The following is a 20,873-nucleotide window of genomic DNA, read 5'->3' on the forward strand; positions in this document are numbered from 1 at the left end:
ATTGCCATAATGGCCATAATGACCGTATGACTATTGGAGAGATTTTCGGGTAGAAGGTGACCCAAAATCCTCGGGTGGAAGGTGACCCAAAGGAAATCCTAGAAAGGAGCACGTCTCATTAGGGGGCGGAGCTTCCTTGATGGTCAATAGTTGCCGGCCAGAGTCAGGGTAATTGGGGAATTGCCATAATGGCCATAATGACCGTATGAATTAGTCAAATAGGTGTAACGGCTTGGTTTTGGAAATCGGGTCGTTACAGTTATGGTATCAGAGCTGCACCAGGTTTAAGCTGTGAGGAACCTGGTGAACGAGTCTTGGGTACGTCTTAAGATGGGATACGAAGACCTAATAATTAAAAGTTATGACATCTTCCTATTACCTCGGAACAAACTTAAAGGAAAACACACACCAACATAGATCGTTAAGATATTCGAGTTAAAATCTTCCAACACACCCTGGAAATGTAAATTAATTGTAGGCATCCCAACATCAGCCTCAAACTCTGAGACAGTCTGCCCCTAATCAGAACCAGTGGAGGGGTAATCAGAATCAGTGGAGGGGTAATCAGAACCAGCCGCAAAATCAAGAGAAGAGAAACCAATATCGCCCTCTGAGTCAAGATGAGAAAGCGCAAGGAGGGTCAGGAAATCGTTTCTTTGCACTCGTTAACGACAGTGCTAAGGCATCTACTGCGATAACTGAAGGTCAGGGATAACTGAAGGTCAGGATTTTAATTACTATTCTCCTTACAATTTTATTATTCGTATAACTAAAAGTAAGCCTGCGAAAAGTTAGATATGAGATGGTAGGATTTGTAAGGGGGAAATAGGAGGCAAATCTTTGAGACATCTGTTCAGGAGTCACTCAGGATAAAAAGGCAGGAAGGCAGGAACTTGAGGTCATCATAATAGAAGATAGTGACTCCGAGAGTGAACCTTCAGAGATCAAGAAAATCCCATATTCAGCTCAGAGATCAAGAAAATCCCATATTCAGCTCAGAGATCAAGAAAATCCCATATTCAGCTCAAGTTGTGAGGTATGGTAATTGATAGCCTATGCGAATAGTAAATTTCGGGGACGAAATTTTCATTAAGGGGGGTAGAATGTAATAACCGGTAAAAATATATATATATATATAGTCACTATGCAAGATTACTATGCAGAAATACTATGCAGAATTACTATTCAGAATACTATTCAAAACTACTATTCATAGTAGGACCCACCAAGTACTATTCACATCAGCGGGTCCCACATCAGCGGGCCCCACATCAGTAGGTCCCACATCAGCGGGCCCCACATCAGCGGGCCCCACACAAGTAGGTCCCACATCAGCGGGCCCCACACAAGCGGGACCCAACACCAGCGGGACCCAACACCAGTCAAGCACGCCGTTACGAGTCAAGCCCACCAACAACGAAAATAAATTAAAATAATAATTAAATAATATTTAAATACTATTATTTTACTATTGAAAGTACTATTGAAAATAATTAAATTATTATTAAATAGCCATTTACTATTCACGCAGCAGCCATTGACTATTCATAAATAATTAAATAATAGTTTTTACTATGCACAAAAATGCCTATAAATAGAGGAAGAGAAGAAGAAGAAGAAGAAAAAGAAAAGAGAAAGAGAGAGGAAGAGAAGAAAAAGAAAAAGAAAAGAGAAAGAGAGAGGAAGAGAAGAAGAAGAAAAGGAGAGAGAGGAAGAGAAGAAGAAAAAGAAAAGAAGAGTGAAGAAAGAGTAAAAAAGAGAGAGAAGGAAAAAAATCAGGTGAATTTGTCAAATAGGTGTAACGGCTTGGTTTTGAGAAAATCGGGTCGTTACAGTTATGGTATCAGAGCTGCGCCAGGTTTAGGCTGTGAGGAACCTGGTGAACGAGTCTTGGGTACGTCTTAAGATGGGATACGAAGACCTAATAATTAAAAGTTATGAGAGTTCATATTACTTGATTTATTTCTAAAGTTGATTTATTTCCAAATTTGATTTATTTGAGAAAAACTGTATAGTTTAAAATGGATTCTAATGTTGATCATTGAAAATTTTATGGTTATTGTACTGTTTCTTTTATGTCGTGAGCCTTTTTCCTTGCTCTTACGTTGCTACATTTCCTCCACAGGATTAGTAGAAGAGGGAGCCTTCGCAAACGAAGACATATAAATAAAGCGGGAATGGGAAATAATTAGAGAGGGTGGAGTGACAGATGGGTCACCTGTCGTATTTAGACTCAGTTTAAGTATTTAATTTCGGACTGTAATAAATTTTATTTGGGATGCTAGGTCCTTAATTTAGAACAAAGTGAGTTTAAAATTTTAAATGGATTTCATTATTGAGAATACTTCCGCTGCTCATAAAGAAAAAAAAAATCAGGTGAATTAGTCAAATAGGTGTAACGGCTTGGTTTTGGAAATCGGGTCGTTACAGTTATGGTATCAGAGCTGCACCAGGTTTAAGCTGTGAGGAACCTGGTGAACGAGTCTTGGGTACGTCTTAAGATGGGATACGAAGACCTAATAATTAAAAGTTATGACATCTTCCTATTACCTCGGAACACACTTAAAGGAAAACACACACCAACATAGATCGTTAAGATATTCGAGTTAAAATCTTCCAACACACCCTGGAAATGTAAATTAATTGTAGGCATCCCAACATCAGCCTCAAACTCTGAGACAGTCTGCCCCTAATCAGAACCAGTGGAGGGGTAATCAGAATCAGTGGAGGGGTAATCAGAACCAGCCGCAAAATCAAGAGAAGAGAAACCAATATCGCCCTCTGAGTCAAGATGAGAAAGCGCAAGGAGGGTCAGGAAATCGTTTCTTTGCACTCGTTAACGACAGTGCTAAGGCATCTACTGCGATAACTGAAGGTCAGGATTTTAATTACTATTCTCCTTACAATTTTATTATTCGTATAACTAAAAGTAAGCCTGCGAAAAGTTAGATATGAGATGGTAGGATTTGTAAGGGGGAAATAGGAGGCAAATCTTTGAGACATCTGTTCAGGAGTCACTCAGGATAAAAAGGCAGGAAGGCAGGAACTTGAGGTCATCATAATAGAAGATAGTGACTCCGAGAGTGAACCTTCAGAGATCAAGAAAATCCCATATTCAGCTCAGAGATCAAGAAAATCCCATATTCAGCTCAAGTTGTGAGATATGGTAATTGATAGCCTATGCGAATAGTAAATTTCGGGGACGAAATTTTCATTAAGGGGGGTAGAATGTAATAACCGGTAAAAATATATATATATATATAGTCACTATGCAAGATTACTATGCAGAAATACTATGCAGAATTACTATTCAGAATACTATTCAAAACTACTATTCATAGTAGGACCCACCAAGTACTATTCACATCAGCGGGTCCCACATCAGCGGGCCCCACATCAGTAGGTCCCACATCAGCGGGCCCCACACAAGTAGGTCCCACATCAGCGGGCCCCACACAAGCGGGACCCAACACCGGTCAAGCACGCTGTTACGAGTCAAGCCCGCCACCAACGAAAATAAACTAAAATAATAATTAAATAATAATTAAATAATATTATTTTACTATTTAAAGTACTATTGAAAATAATTAAATATACTTAATTATTATTAAATAGCCTTTACTATTCACGCAGCAGCCTTTTACTATTCACGCAGCAGCCTTTTACTATTCATAAATAATTAAATAATAGCCTTTACTATGCACAAAAATGCCTATAAATAGAGGAAGAGAAGAAGAAGAAAAAGAAAAGAGAAAGAGAGAGGAAGAGAAGAAGAAGAAAAGGAGAGAGAGGAAGAGAAGAAGAAGAAGAAAAAGAAAAGAAGAGTGAAGAAAGAGTAAAAGAGAGAGAGGGGGAAAAAGAGAGAGAAGAGAAGGGAAAAGGAAATCCACTATCCAGGTAAGTCTGTCAATAGTTATTTATTTCCACTATCCAGGTAAGTCTATCAAACAGTGAAATAACGGTGATATGGTTGGTTCTACCACCTATGGATAAAGCGTGCATATGAGGCGATAACTCGCTATAGATTATGCAAGTTTTATCATCTTAGGATAAAGCATGCATATGAGGCGATAACTCGCTATCGATTATGCAAACTTTATCATCATATTTGAACGGTGAAATGCTCGCATAGTAACCGTAAAGTAACATGCAGGGCCCACATGAATAGTAACATATAGGGCCCACATGAATAGTACATACAGGGCCCACATGAATAGTAACATGCGGGGCCCACATGAATAGTAACATGCGGGGCCCACACGAATAGTAACATGCAGGGCCCACATGAATAGTGCATACTGGCCCCATAATCTTAAATTTGATAGAAAGGACACAGGGAATCAGAAAGGAATTTGATAGAAAGAACATTGAACACAGGAAACATCAGAATTTGAAAAGGGTACTTCTCAGCTACACTATCTCGCTCCTTTCCACGTACATTCAGGCAAGTGAATATGGACTCACTTCATAACGGTAATTCAGTGTAATTCCTATGATTATTTGATATGTGACTGTATTAGAAGGTAAAAGTATCTTCAAAGGAAAAAGCATCTTCAATACCATATTTCTTTAGTATTTCATTTCAGAAAGCAAAATTTCATATTCATTTCAGAAAGCAACATTGCATAAATTCTACATGCCATTCTAAATTGAAATAAAGGGAGGGAGGACTAAGGCAGACCCTTAAGATCCCAGAAAGGACTAAGGCAGACCCTTACGATCCGTCCTTGGTCAAGCCAAAAGTTACCCAGGCTGTGAGCGTACGACACCTGGCTGACAATGCATTTTCGGGTGGAAGGTGACCCGAAGGAAATCCTAGAAAGGAGCACGTCTCATTAGGGGGCGGAGGTCCCTTGATGGTCAATAGTTGACGGCCAGAGTCAGGGTAATTGAGAATTGCCATAATGGCCATAATGACCGTATGACTATTGGAGAGATTTTCGGGTAGAAGGTGACCCAAAATCCTCGGGTGGAAGGTGACCCAAAGGAAATCCTAGAAAGGAGCACGTCTCATTAGGGGGCGGAGCTTCCTTGATGGTCAATAGTTGCCGGCCAGAGTCAGGGTAATTGGGGAATTGCCATAATGGCCATAATGACCGTATGACTATTGGGGGAGAGAACATATGGGGGAGAGAACATATTGGGAATCACAGTAAGGATGAGAGTTCATATTACTTGATTTATTTCTAAAGTTGATTTATTTCCAAATTTGATTTATTTGAGAAAAACTGTATAGTTTAAAATGGATTCTAATGTTGATCATTGAAAATTTTATGGTTATTGTACTGTTTCTTTTATGTCGTGAGCCTTTTTCCTTGCTCTTACGTTGCTACATTTCCTCCACAGGATTAGTAGAAGAGGGAGCCTTCGCAAACGAAGACATATAAATAAAGCGGGAATGGGAAATAATTAGAGAGGGTGGAGTGACAGATGGGTCACCTGTCGTATTTAGACTCAGTTTAAGTATTTAATTTCGGACTGTAATAAATTTTATTTGGGATGCTAGGTCCTTAATTTAGAACAAAGTGAGTTTAAAATTTTAAATGGATTTCATTATTGAGAATACTTCCGCTGCTCATAAAGAAAAAAAAAATCAGGTGAATTAGTCAAATAGGTGTAACGGCTTGGTTTTGGAAATCGGGTCGTTACATTAGATGATCTAGACACTTAACCAAGTGTGACAAAGATGTCCTTAAGCCATTCATTCTTTGCACCTCTAAACTATTGAAATAGGACAGCTAATTAGTAAGACAAAAAGTTCAAAATCCCCCGGCCCCTGATGGATTCAACGGAGAATTTTTCCAAAAATTCTAGTACTTGGTGGGGTCAGGTGTTACCGAGGCCATTCAGAATTTGTGCTCTATCTCACCTCCTTTTCGCAGATGACCTAGTGATTTTTGCATCTGCTAACATACATGGGTCATTTATCACCCTTGGTCTTGATATTAATTTCTAACCAAGGTTCATAACTTTTCCAGGTACATGGTTCAAATCCTAGATTTGAATGGTATAAAAATCCAATTCATCCTCAAAAATGCGTTATCAGGTTATAAGCCAACAACCTTTTGCATTATGTCCCTGAAAACTTGCTTTTCTCTGTTTTTACTCCGACCTTAACAATGTTTGGATTTCGTCCCTTCATTATCAAGATAAATAGGATGAATTAAATCCTCCCAAAATGTAGACAAAAACTGAGCTGCACATGATTCTTTCTGGCACACACAGGCTTATCTGTACAATTTTCCAAACTTAATTGGACCTACCATTGAGTCATAGAACTTGGCTTCTACCACATTAGTATTTACTAGAAACTCTGTACTATCCACCATCACCACCTGGTCCACCTCTACATGGTTACCATTCCAAAAGACAACACATTGATGAAGAGATGAAGGAACACAAATATTTCCATGAATTCAATACTATTCTTGCAGGCCATTATAATTAGATGTGCATTCCATAACGAAGAATACCATCAAATTCGTGTTACTCCAAAGGGTTAATTCAATAGGTAGAATGTAATTAGGTTTTTAAATTACACCCATAAAGTTTACTACAATTATGTCATCGGGAATTAAATCAGTCTCAACTTTCCCCAATTTTCACATCATGTAAATGGGTAGGACATGGATAGTAGCTCTGCTATCAACTAAGACAATTGGTACATGATGACCATTCATATGCGTCTTATTGTAAAGAGGCCTCAAATGATGTGCCATTTCTTTATATGTACAGTCTTTTAAACATGACTTTTGGTATTCCATCATCCTCTTTCTTCATCAGAAAATGGTCTATTTTCTGCACTTGCTCCATTGGTCTAGTTCCCACCAAGGTTTTATATTTCGGTTTCAGAGGTAATTTTATTCCTATCCGAAATCGAAATTTGAGCCGAAATCCCAAAATTTCGGGCGAAATTCCTCAATAGGCGCTTGAAATGTCTTTTTTGGGGCTGAAATTTCGGTAATTTCGGCTGAATTTCTGTAATAGAATAAAAAATTAATATTTAATCTGAAATTTGGATCCGAAATTTCCAAAATTTGGTATGTTTTGGGAATTTCGGTTTCAGAACGTTTCGGTTTCAGTGTTGACCAAAATCCGAAATTTCGGATTCCGGTCGAAATTTAAAAGCTTGGTTCCCACATCCACATCTAAAATCTAAATGTATTCCATTTCATGATGCTTAACATCTTCTTCCAAGCGAGAAGGTTGTTTGGGTTGAGCTTGATAATATGAAGTAAACTGAATATCATATTAATCTTCACTTTACTTCGTAGAGATTGAATCGCCATTATCTGGTGTTGAAAATCAATGTCATATCATCTTCCTTAACTTGACCAACCATGTATTTCCTACATGGAGAATTTCTCTTAGCATCCATTGGTTGTGTTTTTTGGGATAAAGGGGTCCCTACTTGAGAATTATGTAAGCCCAATGGTTCCCACCTTAGCATTCCCATCTTCTTTTGATGATTTCAATACACAAGTGATTTTATATCAGTAATGTGTCTGAATGTCTAAGTTGTAGATCATGATTGTGTTAAGACAAGATTGCTTGGATTGAGACCAAGAAGCACTCATTTGACCACATTCGGAAGGCCAAAGTCATCGAAAATCCAAGACTCTAGAAGACTTGAAGCATTACAAGTGAAGACCATTTTAGTCTTTTTTAGTTTGTATTGATCCAATTCTAGCTTAAGTTTAAGAGGCATATATAAGTAGGATACACACCCTAAATGCTTAAGTGGTTGTCCTTGTGGTGTTCCAACAATTTGGAACCCTCATAACAATTCCACTTGGTGAAGATTTGGAAGCCCAAAACAAATAAGAAACAAGAATTGAAAATCTGCTGAAAATAGGCTTCTCGGAACTCCGAGAGAATTTATCGGAGCTCCGAGATTTGGTCCAGTAACATTTTCCATCTTCTGTTTCAATTCCAGGAACTCCGAGAGAAATTCTCGGAACTCCGAGAAAATCTCTCGGAAATCCGAGAACACTATAACGGGAAAAAATATATCCGTTGGGGAACTTTGCCAGAATTACGACTATGCCCCCAAACGGTCATTTTTGGGTTTTTCTATATATATGGGTATTCTAAACTTCCCAATGATGAATCCTAACACTCAAAAACTCTATTTGAACATCCTAAGAGTGAATCAAGCTTGTTTATGCCTCTCATCCTCTAGAATTAGGATTTTGATCATTAGGCTCAAATTTGTACATCTTCTACAAACCTTGTAAACCCTTGTGAGGGATTTTTTATTCTTTCTTTCTTATTCAAATGATTGTATTCGGGCGAGTGTTCGGAGAAGCGAAGCCCACTCTCCATGGTGAGGATTGCCACCAAGGTTAAAGGCAATTGGAATTGTAATTGGCACCGATCTTCGCCGAAGTTAAGAAGATCAACATAGTGAAGCCATCAACGGGTTTGGTTGGTGGAGTGGAGTAGGACTCGCGTTTTGAGGACCGAACCACTTTAAATCTCTGGTGCACTCTCTCTTATCTCTTGCTTTACATTTGCATTGCACTTAGGATTTAACTTGTATGCTTAATTGCCTTTTTTATCTCCTAAATCTTCAAAATTGTGTTAGAATTTTTAAAAGCTTAAAACTTGTTAGAGACCTAATTTTTCCTCCTCATAAGTTGTCATTAGAATAGTACCCGGGCCTACCCTTGGAATTTCACTTGGTATCAGAGCCTTGGGTTTTAAAAGATTTTCTTTTCTTAAAATCTTTGGTAATTATTTTTTAAAATTTTAACAAGGGAAAGATCATAAGATCATTGGCAACTTTCTAATTGTGAAATGGCAAACATAAATGGAACCGGACTTTTGGAAGGCCATTCGACAACTAGACCTCATTTCTTTGATGGGTTCAACTATGGACATTGGAAGACAAGGATGCGCATCTATCTTCTCTCTATAGATGTGGAGCTTTGGCATATTGTTGGAAATTGATACACTTTGCCTTCCAAACTATTTGAAGAATGAAATGTTGTAGAGAAAATGCATGCAAATTTAAATTACAAAGCTATAAACTCTTTGTTTTGCGCCTTATCTACGGAGGAGTTTAATAGAGTAGCACTTTTTTATTCCGCCAAGGTTATTTGGGATACTCTTGCCGTTACCCATGAGGGAACATCACAAGTCAAGGATTCCAAAATAAAGTTGTTAAAGAGCAAATATGAAATGTTTAGAATGGGTCAAAATGAAAGTATTTCCGAAATGTATACCCGATTTTCTAAAATATCAAATGAATTAGCTAATCTTGGTAAATCTTATCCTACTGATGAGCTTGTGGGTAAGTTGCTTAGGTCACTTCCTCCACATTGGGATCCAAAGGTCACCGCCATACAAGAATTAAAGGATCTCAAGACGCTAACTATAGAGGAGCTTGTAGGATCTCTTATCACTCATGAGATGCTTCTCACTAGCCGACAAGAGGAGAAGAAGCCAAAAGAGAAAGAAAAAGAGAGCAGATCCTTAGCACCCAAGGTAAAAGCGGACTCATCTTCCTCAAGTGAGGCGGATAGTGATGAATAAGAAGCTTTGAGAAAATTAAAAAGCTTATGGAGAAAGAAACACAAAAAGGATAAAAAGAAGAAGAAAAAAGAAAGTGAAGTTGAGTGTGGTATAAGATGCTATAATTGTAAGAAGACGGGACACAAAAGACCAGAGTGCCCTCCTCTCAACTCATATTCATCGAAGTACAAGAGAAAGAAGAAGGATTGGAAGAAGAACAAGGGTCTTGTAGCCGCTTAGGATGCTTCTAGCAGTTCGGGAAAAAGCTCAAGTGCAGGGGAAGCTAATAAGGATGATCTTTGCTTCATGGCACTCACCCATGAAGATGAGGTAAATTCTAACCCCTCTTGTAATTCATCAAGTACTGATAGTGAAAACATATCTTATGATGAATTGTGCATTACCTTGCATTCTCAAATTTCAAAAATTAAAATTCTTAAAAAATCTATTTCAAAATTAGAAAATGAACTTGATGTTTTGAAAAATGAGTCATCTTCTTTCATATCTAAATCTCAAGTACAAATTGAAAATTTTAAACTTGAGATTAAAACCCTTAAGGGTATTTTGGATGAGAAATCTTGCCAATTAGTACAATTTCATAATGTGGCAAGTTCTTCCAAATCTTATGAAGATGACACTAATGATTTTCTAAATCAAATAGCCCATCTTCTTAATGAAAATGAAAGGTTAAGATTATGTCTTCATGGATTCTTAAATGGTGATAAAATTATTGACATAATCTTGAAAAAGGCTATTCATAGACCATGGATTTTTTTTCTAGAATCAGGAAACTAGCTTCTCTCAAGTGATGAGAAGTGGGTAAAAGGCAGGAAACAAAAAACTCCACTCAAAATACATAGGTTCAATTTTTTCCTGATTTTTGGCCACTTCTCAACGAATATCTTAGTCGTGCCCTCTCAAATCTCTCTCCTTCTCCCACACGCCCTACCCTTCTCTCACCACTTGGAAACATTAATTTATCATGAAAAAAAAATCCTTGCTGTCAGACATCGCCGTAGTGATTGAGCAGTTTCTAATTGTTAACGTTTGAATCTGCAGATTTGGTAGATGAGAAGACGGGTACTTCTGTTGATGTAGGCAAGGATGGTGTTCATGTCGCCCGAGAGGAGATTCCCAAGGGTGGCACCACCACCGTTGATGTGGCATGGCGCATCTATATATATGCCGCCTCTGAAGATCAGCTCCCTGATAACCGAAATGTTTCAATTTTCTTCCTAGAGAAGAACTTACAGCCTGATGCAAAAATGAATTTGCACTTCATTAAGTCAACACCTGGAGCCACCTTCCTTCCTCGAGGAGTGGCCCAATTCATACCATTCTCCTCCAGCAAATTGTCTGATATCCTAAATAAGTTCTTAATTTCGCCCGGATCACTAGATGCCAAAGCAGTAAAAGAGACACTAAGCATTTGTGAGGCACCTGCATCTAAGGGTGAGAATAGGTATTGTGCTACATCATTGGAATCAATGGTGGATTTCATAACATCAAAGCTAGGGACAAATGTTCAAGTCCTAACCACTACGGTCGATAAGGAGACTGCGACCCAAGAATACACCGTTGGATCAGGGGTGAAGAAGATGGTGGGGTCCAAATCTGTGGCATGCCACGGGCAATCTTATGTGTACGCCGTGTTCTACTGCCACGAGACCAGTGACACTACGGCGTACACGGTCCCATTGGTGGGGAAGGATGGGACAACTGTGGAGGCTGTTGCGGTGTGCCACAAAGACACGTCCGCGTGGAGCCCTAGATTCTTAGCCTTCCAAGTGCTAAAGGTGAAGCAAGGGTCCGTTCCCATATGCCACACCGTTCCTCAAGATCACATACTCTGGGCTTCCAACTAAGAAGATGCAATTTATTGGATCCTGTGGCCTTGTTTCTTTCATTTCCTTCGCTTTTGTCTTTCATTTCTACCATTGTTAGTTGTATTAAGAAGACTGGTATGTTCGATATGTTTTGCACGTTCATCAGCACGTATATGATATGTATAGGTTGTTTGTATTGTTACTATTGTATTTATAAATAGAATAAGGGCCCGTTTGGATACCTTCCATTTTGTATTTGGATTTGGAATTGAGTTTTGAATACAAATTGAATAGATCCGGCAGCTCATGTAGAGGAAAACAGAGAGGGAAAGGGGTACTTCCTAGTGGAGGGGAGAGGTTGAGGAGCAAAGAGGGTGAACGAAACTTCCAGATCTGTGGATTTCCAATTTCTTATTTCCACAGCGAACTTAGAAATCTGATTTTTTTCACTGTCAGCTGCTGAATTAGAAATCCAAGAATATGATCTGTTCCAAATTACAATGTAAAAAGGGCTGCAAATGTGACAAATCCAAATCAAAATCTTCTCGGCATCCAAACGGGCCCTAAGGGAAATGATATTTCCACCTCCTTTTACATCATTCCCACCTACACATGTTTGTTTTTTCCTAATATGGGTGCTTTTACACTCCTTTTTGTCTTTTCCTGAAAATAGTAATTTGCATTAAGGCCCCGTTTGGATTGCAGGAAAAAAATTCCCATGAAAAAGTTTTCGAAAGAATTTTTTTCTGTCCAAAATTTAGAGGGAAATGATATTTGTGATTTATTTAGAGGGATATCATCATAAATTGAAGGTCCATCCATATAAAACTTGAACTTTGCTTTTTCAAGTAACCTTTTTCGTGTGTAAATGTAAACAAAAAAGTTGGAAATAGGAAATTTTCAAAAAAAAAATTCCTTTATGAACTATTCAATGAAATTCCTGCAATCAAAACAGTGCCTAGAGGACAGACAAAAGGTTGTTGAAAATGCTAGAAATTGGGGTATAAATATCCTTTCCCATAGAATAATAGCGAACTCTTCTATCATGTGCTCTTTTGAATAGTTTTGATTGAGCCACGAACGTTTAGGTTAAGTTTACTGTACAGCATGGACCCACTGTCATGTGTTCAGTACTTGGGTCTTTGAATTTGGTGTGTGGTTAATGACGATTGCTGGCCCATCCTACAGTTGCTGGTCTCATCAGATGATCTAGACATTTAACCAAGTGTGACAAAGATGTCTTTAAGCCTTTGATTCTTTGCAACTCTAAACTATTGAAATAGGACAGCTAATCAGTAAGAGAAAATGTTCAAAATTCCCCGGCCCCCGATGGATTCAACGGAGAATTTTTCCAAAAAATCTAGTACTTTGTGGGGTCATATGTTACCCATGGAGGGATACTGGTTTTAGAAAGCCCACTTTATTGTACAAGAGGAGTCATAATTGCACTAGAGGGGGCTGTCCCAAATAAATCATTACTTTCCATTTTTTATACAAGGAAAATTATATTTCTAGTTTGGGAAATGTTATATTGTTATGAACACAACCATATTTTGATATTTGCACAAACCCAGCTCTATTTTCTTCTTTAATAGGTTTTTGAGAGCTTTTTCCCAAATGTAATAACCTTTTGACGAGAAATTATATGATGGGTGGCCATGCAAACTCATATTTTTCAAAATGTACAGTAAGGGGCACTCTATAGGATGATCCAAACCATCCATGTGTTGGTTCCCAACGTAAATCGGTTGTGCCCAAATAAATCATTTCCATAGGATGATCCTAACCCTTCGATCTATAAGGAGACTGCACATTATGGAAACTTCAATAGATTGGAGGGTTAGGATCATCCTATGGAAATGGTTTTTGGGGCACAACATATTTATGTTGTGGCCCAACAATTGGACGGTTTGGATCATCCTATGGAGTGGACCGTACTGTACATTTTGAAAAATAAGAGTTTGTAGGGCCACCCATCATATAATTTTTTAATTGAAAGGTTTGTACAGCCACCAATCATATAATTTTAAAATTGAAACTAATTTGAATAGAAATTTGTGCAAATTTATTTATTTTTACTTTAGAAAGAAAAAACCTAATTACACAACCCTAACATGTGGCTTATATATCAACGCAACTACATGGAGAAATTTACCGGAATACCCTTTAGTGAAAAACAGAAAATAAAATTTTGTGTAGCTTGACCCGCGTGTGCGTTGTGTACATAAATCTGTCAGGATCCTGTATAATGCCAGAATACAAGACATCTGCACAACACAAACCATGTTGACAAATCCTGATGTTTCAAGTAATCAAGCAACCCAATCCTCCCTGATCATTTCTCTCACAGAAGTTAGAAGTTAGACAATCAGACTTGAACGAGAAAAATATGCAGCTTACTCAATGGCAACAAAGCCTCTCCCATTTTGCTAAACAAGCTCTGCAGTGTTTTTCCTCAGGAAAATTTTCTACCAAGACTTCGATGGAACTGCCGCGGCTAAAACATTGGTGTCTTTTCACTCTTAGTATTCACAAAGCGTAAGAAAATGCGCATTGATCTCCTACGCAGTATATGAGAGTCGGATAGGCTGCAATTGGTGCCACTAAGCTTCCACCTTCACCTTGTCCTTCGCATGGTGGCTGTAATACTAATACCCTGCATATTGATAGATTGTATATTTGTAGACAGCAGAAACAGGACTCACAGCCTTTAGAGTAAGAATGTAAGTGGAGAACTCACTCCCCAGCTCGTCTTGTCCCGTCCATTCACTGCCGTTTGACAAAAAAGTCTCCCCAGTTGTCAGCCTTCCTTTCAAAAGTAACCTAATAACCTTTCACTTGTTGTAAAGGCTGGCATTGGCTCTACTGGAAAACTCAACCAAATCCTTACTGACTGAATTGAGACACTCGGATAGAAACCAGGTGAACTTTTGTTAGACATTTTGTTGGCCGCAACCACTATGCAAGCATGTCAGCATACGGGTCCACATTCGCCATGTTGAAGAACTCTTAATGGCATTGCTAAATTGAATAATTCAACCCAATCTTGTTGGTGAACTACCATAGTTGAATGTTTTCCTGCTTCATTTGCAAAATATTTTGAAAATGAGTGCATGTAAAAATCATGCTTTAAAATGTCAACTGTACAAGACAATAAATGAAAGTAAACTATGAGAAGGTTTGGCTCAAACAGAAATTACATATCTGCATACCTACCAACATGGATGTGCATCTGAACATATGCGAGTGTTTGTGTATCATTAGCACGTCATTTTATAATTTATGGACACTGCACAAGCACTTCTTTAGAAAGGTCTGGGTCAAAAGGCTCCATAGAACCCCATGTTCTTCCAACCTTCAGCTTGACATGCAAAGGAACTGAAACGAGAGAGAGAGAGAGAGAGAGAGAGAGAGCTTAGTATAATCTCTGAAACAGTAAATATGACCATATCAGTTAGGATTGAGCTCATACATACCCATAAGTGAGACGGCACTTTCCATGCTTAGTTTCAGCAATAGTCCAGCCTCTCTTACCAATGATGGATCAACTTCCAGTACTAGTTCATCATGTACCTGAACAGTTCATCAATTGATTAAAAACTTAATCTCAATAAGAACAAAAGGTCTGTAATCTTCGTTGTAAAAAATAATTAAAGAAGTGTCCAGGATTCTTTTAAATGTAATGACCTGTAAAAGAATTCGGCAGTGGCCTTTCAGCATGGAAAATTTTTTCATGTCTGAAATGCTTGAATTCGGTGTCACGTATCCATGGACAATCAAGGAATGGATATTTATCATTGCAATCTTGATTATGTCAGCAGCCGAACCCTAGAAAAGCAATCAATTCATCAATACCAAGGTGGCCTAAATATAACACACATGTAATGCAAGTTCTGCTACCTGACAAATAGAATTTACGGATTGTCGGCGAGCCTTGGCTTTCTCTTTGCTGTTCCCAAACTTTATTTTTGACAAAAAACGTTTCCTTCCCTTTAGAGTCACCACATATCTGCAGTGCAGGGCATTTACGGAAAATAGCATCCTCTATTAGCGGTACAAAGAGGAAAATAGTCAAACCAATGCGCAAAATGAAAAAAGGGGGAAAATATTATAGAACCATAGCTGCACAGAGGAAAACATGTCAAACCTACATTCACTACGCTGAGAGAAGAAAAACTCACAGAACCATGGTAGAGATTTTTGTTAAAGTATAAAAGATTGAATAACGCCTTCTCCAACGGCTTAAACTTATGGAGTAATTGGTTGTTTCACATGGTATCATAGCAAAGGTCCTGGGTTCCAACCTCCTTGATATTAAAAATCCACATGTAATGGCCAACCCAAAAAAAAAAAGAGGGGCGACATGTGCCACGTGTAGGCAAATAGGCAACGGCTTAAGATTTTGGAGTAATTGGTTGTTTCACAATTTTCAACAAATTAATAATAAAAAAAATGCTTGTGGCTTGCTTAATGAGAGTTAAAATTGACAATATACACGTTGGGATGGAAATGGAAATGTAAATGGAAAAAATTTTGGTTGTTTCCTGTTGGTTTCAGCAGAAATTTAAAACCATGAACAAGAGCTCTCCCTCACTTCAAAACACAATTAGGTCAAAATCTATAAAATGTTTGGCTCTTGACGCCCTCCCCTACAAAAAAAAAGTAACCCTAATCAAGAGAAGGTGGAAGAGAGAATAACATGATCACTAGCCAAAAGAAAATCTCCAAGCTCAAACCAAGCTCCAGTCAAAATACAAGTCTTAGAGGAGATAAACAGGACGAGAGAAATGTTTTAAATTCAGGTTTTAGTTTCAGTTTCAGTCAGCGTGAAATTCGATTGGAAATTTTGATGAAAAGCCTGTAAAATCATGAAAGCATATGCAAATGATGGACACTAGAGATGAAATATCAGGAAGTGCTAGAATAAGCACAAATAAACACTAAAAATCCATTATATAACCGAAAGAAAACCAACCATAATGGTTAAACAACATCAAATACCTAGTGACAATAGTTACTGCAAATGTCTACTATTTCAGTATATATCACATTTCATATGTAATACATATAAATAGGTATACATAAAACATACACCACATTTCATATGCAATTTATAAAAATATAAGTATGTAACATATATTAGATGGTGCCATTTAGATGAAGAGTCTGAGTCTGAGAATCCCTCACATTTAGATGACTTCTCCTTTAACCAGATTCTATCTCAAAAATTAAATGGTGCCATCTTCCTATCTGAGAGACTGACAAAGCTCAAATCAATGATCTCAGAAAGAAGCTTTGAGGATCTGACAATCCATACAAAAATGGAGATTCTAAGAGAAGTTGAGGAGGAGTTAGCAAGTGTTTCAAACGAAAAAAGCATGTCGTGCCAGGTGGGGATTCTCTCCTCAACTTCGGACCAACTGATTCCAGTTGAAGAATCAAATGACTCATGACGGGAAGTTCAAAAGAAAATTTGGACAAAACGATCTCAAAGAGCCCCGAAGAATCAAATGACTCATGACGGGAAGTTCAAAAGAAAATTTGGACAAAACGATCTCAAAGAGCCCAGCATACCCATTCAAAATTAGCCGATTATGTAATTCACAGTATAGAGCATTTTAATCTTTCAGGCTTGTGTTTGCCGCTCATTTGTTTTGAGCTTTGGTTCTCCCGTCCTCAATGTTTCCGAGTTAGGGTTGGTTTTGAGCTTTCTATTGTATTATCTTCTTTTTTTGAAATAAATCGGTAGGGGTCTCCACTAAACCCCAGCTTACCCATAAAAAAAAAACATATATTAGTATGGTGTACCACTAGTACACTAGCGGATTTTGTTTTAGTATACATTTGGATTTCGGTCAGTGTTTGTGGGGGATGGAAATGGAAATTTTTGTCGCTCCGTGTTGGTTTCAGCAGAAATTTAAAACCATGAACGAGAGTTCTCCTTCTCTTCAAAACACAATTAGGTCAAAAACTATAAATTTTTTGGCTCTTGCCTCTCCCCTATAAAACCATCCATAATGTAGTGTAAGAAGAAAACATTTACACCTCGTTTATGCCTTTTACTTCAACATTAACAAATAACCTTTTATGTCTAACTAGAATAAAATTTAGTCCTCATGCAACTGCCGCTGTTAGAAGCCAGAATTCGTCTCTCCCTGCAAACATCAGTGTCTCTGGTGGTGGTTTGCCTTCGGCATCTAGAGGTAATCATGCAATTGGTAGTGGGTCTTCCAAACCGCCCTGGAAAAATGCTATTTTCTAATCAGGAATCTCCCCCAGCTGATACCAACCTTAACCTCATCAATCCAGGTAAGGATGAAAAGGAAAAAATGGAGCTTTTCTTCAATGATGAAGTAATTCAAAAATTTGAGGAAAAATGGGCAAATTGCCTAGTGGGCTACTTCCTAGGTAAGAGACCATACTTCTTATCTCTTAGAGAGAGCTTAGTTCGAAGATGGAAACTCAATGGTAAATTACATATGTTCACTCTAGAAAATGGTTTTTTCTGTTCAAGTTCTCCTGTCCGGACGATTGTGTTCGTGTCCTTGAAGATACGGGGCATAGTGATGGAGGAAAACCCCTCATTCTAGAGCGCTGGGAACCGGACATGATCTTTGAAAAGAAATGCATTTCGGAAATTCCGGTTTGGATACGCCTCCCTGGTCTCCATTTGAAGTTTTGGAATCATCATTGCCTCGGCAGGATTGCAAGTTTGATTGGAACTCCGCTATATATGGGCCCCCACACCGCTGAGGCCTCGAGACTCAATTTTGCAAGGATTTGCATCCAAATCAAGGCTGGACAACAGTTACCTGACTCCATAAATCTCAGAACCTCCAAGGGAGAAGAACTTCAAAAAATAGAATATGAATGAAAGCCGAGGGCTTGTTCTTACTGCAATGATTTTAGTCATTCCACAGAGGATTGCTTCCATCATTCCTCTCGTCCAGCAGGTGAGCAAATAAAAAAAATGTGGAGACCTATCCAAAAATCAAAGGTTCAAGAAAGTAATCCTAACCATGTTAAAAATTATGCTCAGAAAGAGCTTCCCATGATCAACAGTGAAAGCCCGAAACAAAAATTTCAAGAACAGATTAGCTCTCCTCTTGCTCAGATAAATAGTAACAGATTTTTGCCTCTTGAAGATCGCACTCATAATATTAATACCATCAGCGAGAAGTCTCCCCATCATGAACATCCTCCTAATTTAGGCTCTTCAAGTGTGGACAGCTCCTGGAATGTTGTTCAGCGTAAAAAAGGAAGGATCCCGTCCCTCTTCCAGCCATCTTCGTCAGGAGCTTTCCCTGTTCTCTCAAAGATATCTACATTCTCTCCGATTAAACTAATCCCAAGATGATGCTGCGAGCTTTCGCTAGGCATTTTGGTGGATTTTGGAAGTGCTTAATATTTTTTTTTCCTCCTTGCTGTTTTGTGCTAAGTTCAAGTGCTCTCTTATTGTAGCAGTTTTTAGTTTTCGGTTTGCCTCCTCACTGTTTTGGGGGTTGTTCCTTATGGCTCTTGTTTTTCCTATTACTTTTGTGTTTGTGTTTGTTTCTCCCCTTCTCATGTGAACCCCAGCTTACCCATAAAAAAAAAAGAATAAAATTTATATAAAAGAAAAGCCAAACTAAAATTAATAAAAATAGAAGACTACTTCATGTTATGTAAGGGTCAAGTGGGATCTTTGGTGGGCCATGGCCCCCAGGCATACCAATTCATGATGGGCATGGCTCATTCATACATCAAGATGATACAGATTCTTGTGTTACTTGTTTCAGGGTATCTGGAGATCAGTGGCATTAAGAATGATAATGCATCTTGATAGATGGTGTATCTATGTGCTATTTACATTGATAACAGAGCACATTATAAATTTTAAACATGGTAGTTGGAAGATCCATCTAGCATTATTGTTCCACGTTCAACACAAGGCAACAAATTCCAATAAAAAAAATCACACATCTATTATATATGCTTCCTGATGTAATCAGATCTGTTGCAATTTGTATGGTTCATAGTCAGCTGATATCATCTTATTGGGATTCAAAAACATAAACATGAGTATCAATGCATTTATGGCATCCAAATCAGAAGGCCGTTACAACCTTGCAAATTAGACATGAATATTTTCCAGTGACAGAAAGAAATACAAGGGTAATACACAGGTGGTACAAAGAAGACAGAATTCAAAAAATATAGGACCCTAAAATATATTTAAAGTGTATAGAAACAAAATGCATAAGAGAGGCATGATGTATACAGAGACTTCGAAAATATAAAATAATGCAAATTTTTCGAAAACGTGATAGAAATGGAAAACAACAAACATGAAAATAAAAGGCGTCAATAATTTAGGGTTACATTAACAATAGAGGAGTTTTAATTAGAACAACGAAAATGGAATTACTAGAAATTCAACTGCATATTTTATAGTTCTTCATGAAAATCTATTGATATCTTTGTCTCTACCTTGATAGAAATCTGACCTTTGAAAAAGAAGAAGAAGAAAATGTTGGGTAAACTGACATTTGGAACATAAACAAATATGAAAACTTAAACCTACCCTTTCTGGCGGCAAGATGCAACTGCTTCATGGAGCCAAGCAGAAACACCAGGAAAAGATTTTTTAAAACTTTGGATATTTTCAGAAGCTTCGTCTGAAGTGCAATCCAGTTGTTCCGCGAGGGTATTAGCACCCATTCCATAGAGGATGCCATAGACTAGCCTTTTCATCTGATTTCTTTCCATGGAACTCACAGTAGATTCCAGCTGCCCGGTCCATCTTGCAGCCATCATCCGAAAAACATCACCATCTGTCTTACTAAGAAGTTCAATTAGTGAAGAATCCTTGGAGAAGTGAGCCATCAGCCGCAGCTCTATCTGAGAGTAGTCTGCTGCAAGCAGCAACCAGTTGTCCTGTCAAGAAAATCAAGGATGTAAGTTATAATCTCATGGCTAACAAAATATTCATTCAGTGGACAACAATATAGGGGAGGCAACGGGGTGGGGTGGGGCCGGATGTTGCATTCCCCATCCCCGCTTTAGGGATGACGGGGGAATCCCCGCCCCTGCCCAGAGGGGAAATCTAATCCCTGCCTCGCATACTACGGCGAAAAATTCCCCGCCCCATCCCCGCCAAATAACAATTATTAAATAAGAATACAAAGTTCCAAACTAAAATATAACACTATGGAAAGACATATAGGGATTAGGGATATTTATGTAAATTATAGACGGGGATTCGGGGCCAGAGCCATCCTTATGCTGCCCCCCCCCCCCCCCCCCCCCCTTCTCTCTCTCTACAACAATAGCAAACAAATCATTACCTGTGTTGGGGTAAAGAAATCACGGGGATTGATTTGATGAGACTCGGCATCTGAAGAACTTGAGCTGTTTTTGTCAATATGATGACTCGCGAAGTCAACTGTATGTTCCACGCACTAAAAAGAATAAACATTAGCAGAGAATTCACAAAGGAATTAATCTAATTGACTCAAGAACAATAAACAAATAAAATGATAGACTGAAGTT

At 38.2% G+C, this 20,873-nt stretch overlaps 2 protein-coding genes across 7 annotated transcripts in view; one reads left to right on the forward strand and one right to left on the reverse strand.

Moving 5' to 3' along the window:
- The first annotated feature begins 261 nt into the window (after positions 1-261).
- Positions 262-11,381, forward strand: LOC143868474 (uncharacterized). The gene is made up of 5 exons (XM_077376183.1): positions 262-282; positions 479-704; positions 858-1,036; positions 2,650-2,875; positions 10,576-11,381. Exons 1-5 carry the CDS (start codon positions 262-264, stop codon positions 11,379-11,381), a joined length of 1,458 nt encoding a protein of 485 aa, XP_077232298.1.
- A 2,103-nt stretch (positions 11,382-13,484) lies between these two features.
- LOC143854101 (MUS308 and mammalian DNA polymerase-like protein) overlaps positions 13,485-20,873 on the reverse strand; it is a 92,790-nt gene continuing 85,401 nt past the window's right edge. For 2 of the 6 annotated variants that reach the window (XM_077363905.1, XM_077363860.1), the window contains 7 exons: positions 20,669-20,782; positions 19,906-20,258; positions 15,243-15,351; positions 15,030-15,170; positions 14,819-14,915; positions 14,559-14,720; positions 13,485-14,420 (listed from right to left, as the gene is read on the reverse strand). In XM_077363905.1, the coding sequence (XP_077220020.1) occupies positions 14,623-14,720; positions 14,819-14,915; positions 15,030-15,170; positions 15,243-15,351; positions 19,906-20,258; positions 20,669-20,782 (912 nt within the window). In that variant the 3' untranslated portion in view covers positions 13,485-14,420; positions 14,559-14,622. Of the gene's footprint in view, positions 14,424-14,554; positions 14,721-14,818; positions 14,916-15,029; positions 15,171-15,242; positions 15,352-19,905; positions 20,259-20,668; positions 20,783-20,873 lie in introns of all 6 variants that reach the window. The other 4 variants (XM_077363898.1, XM_077363881.1, XM_077363870.1 and 1 more) reach the window with 4 other exon arrangements.

This window comes from Tasmannia lanceolata, unplaced genomic scaffold (genome assembly GCF_043159265.1).
Source record: "Tasmannia lanceolata isolate RefF3 unplaced genomic scaffold, GAP_Taslan_0.1 ptg000003l, whole genome shotgun sequence".
Taxonomy (NCBI): Eukaryota; Viridiplantae; Streptophyta; class Magnoliopsida; order Canellales; family Winteraceae; genus Tasmannia; species Tasmannia lanceolata.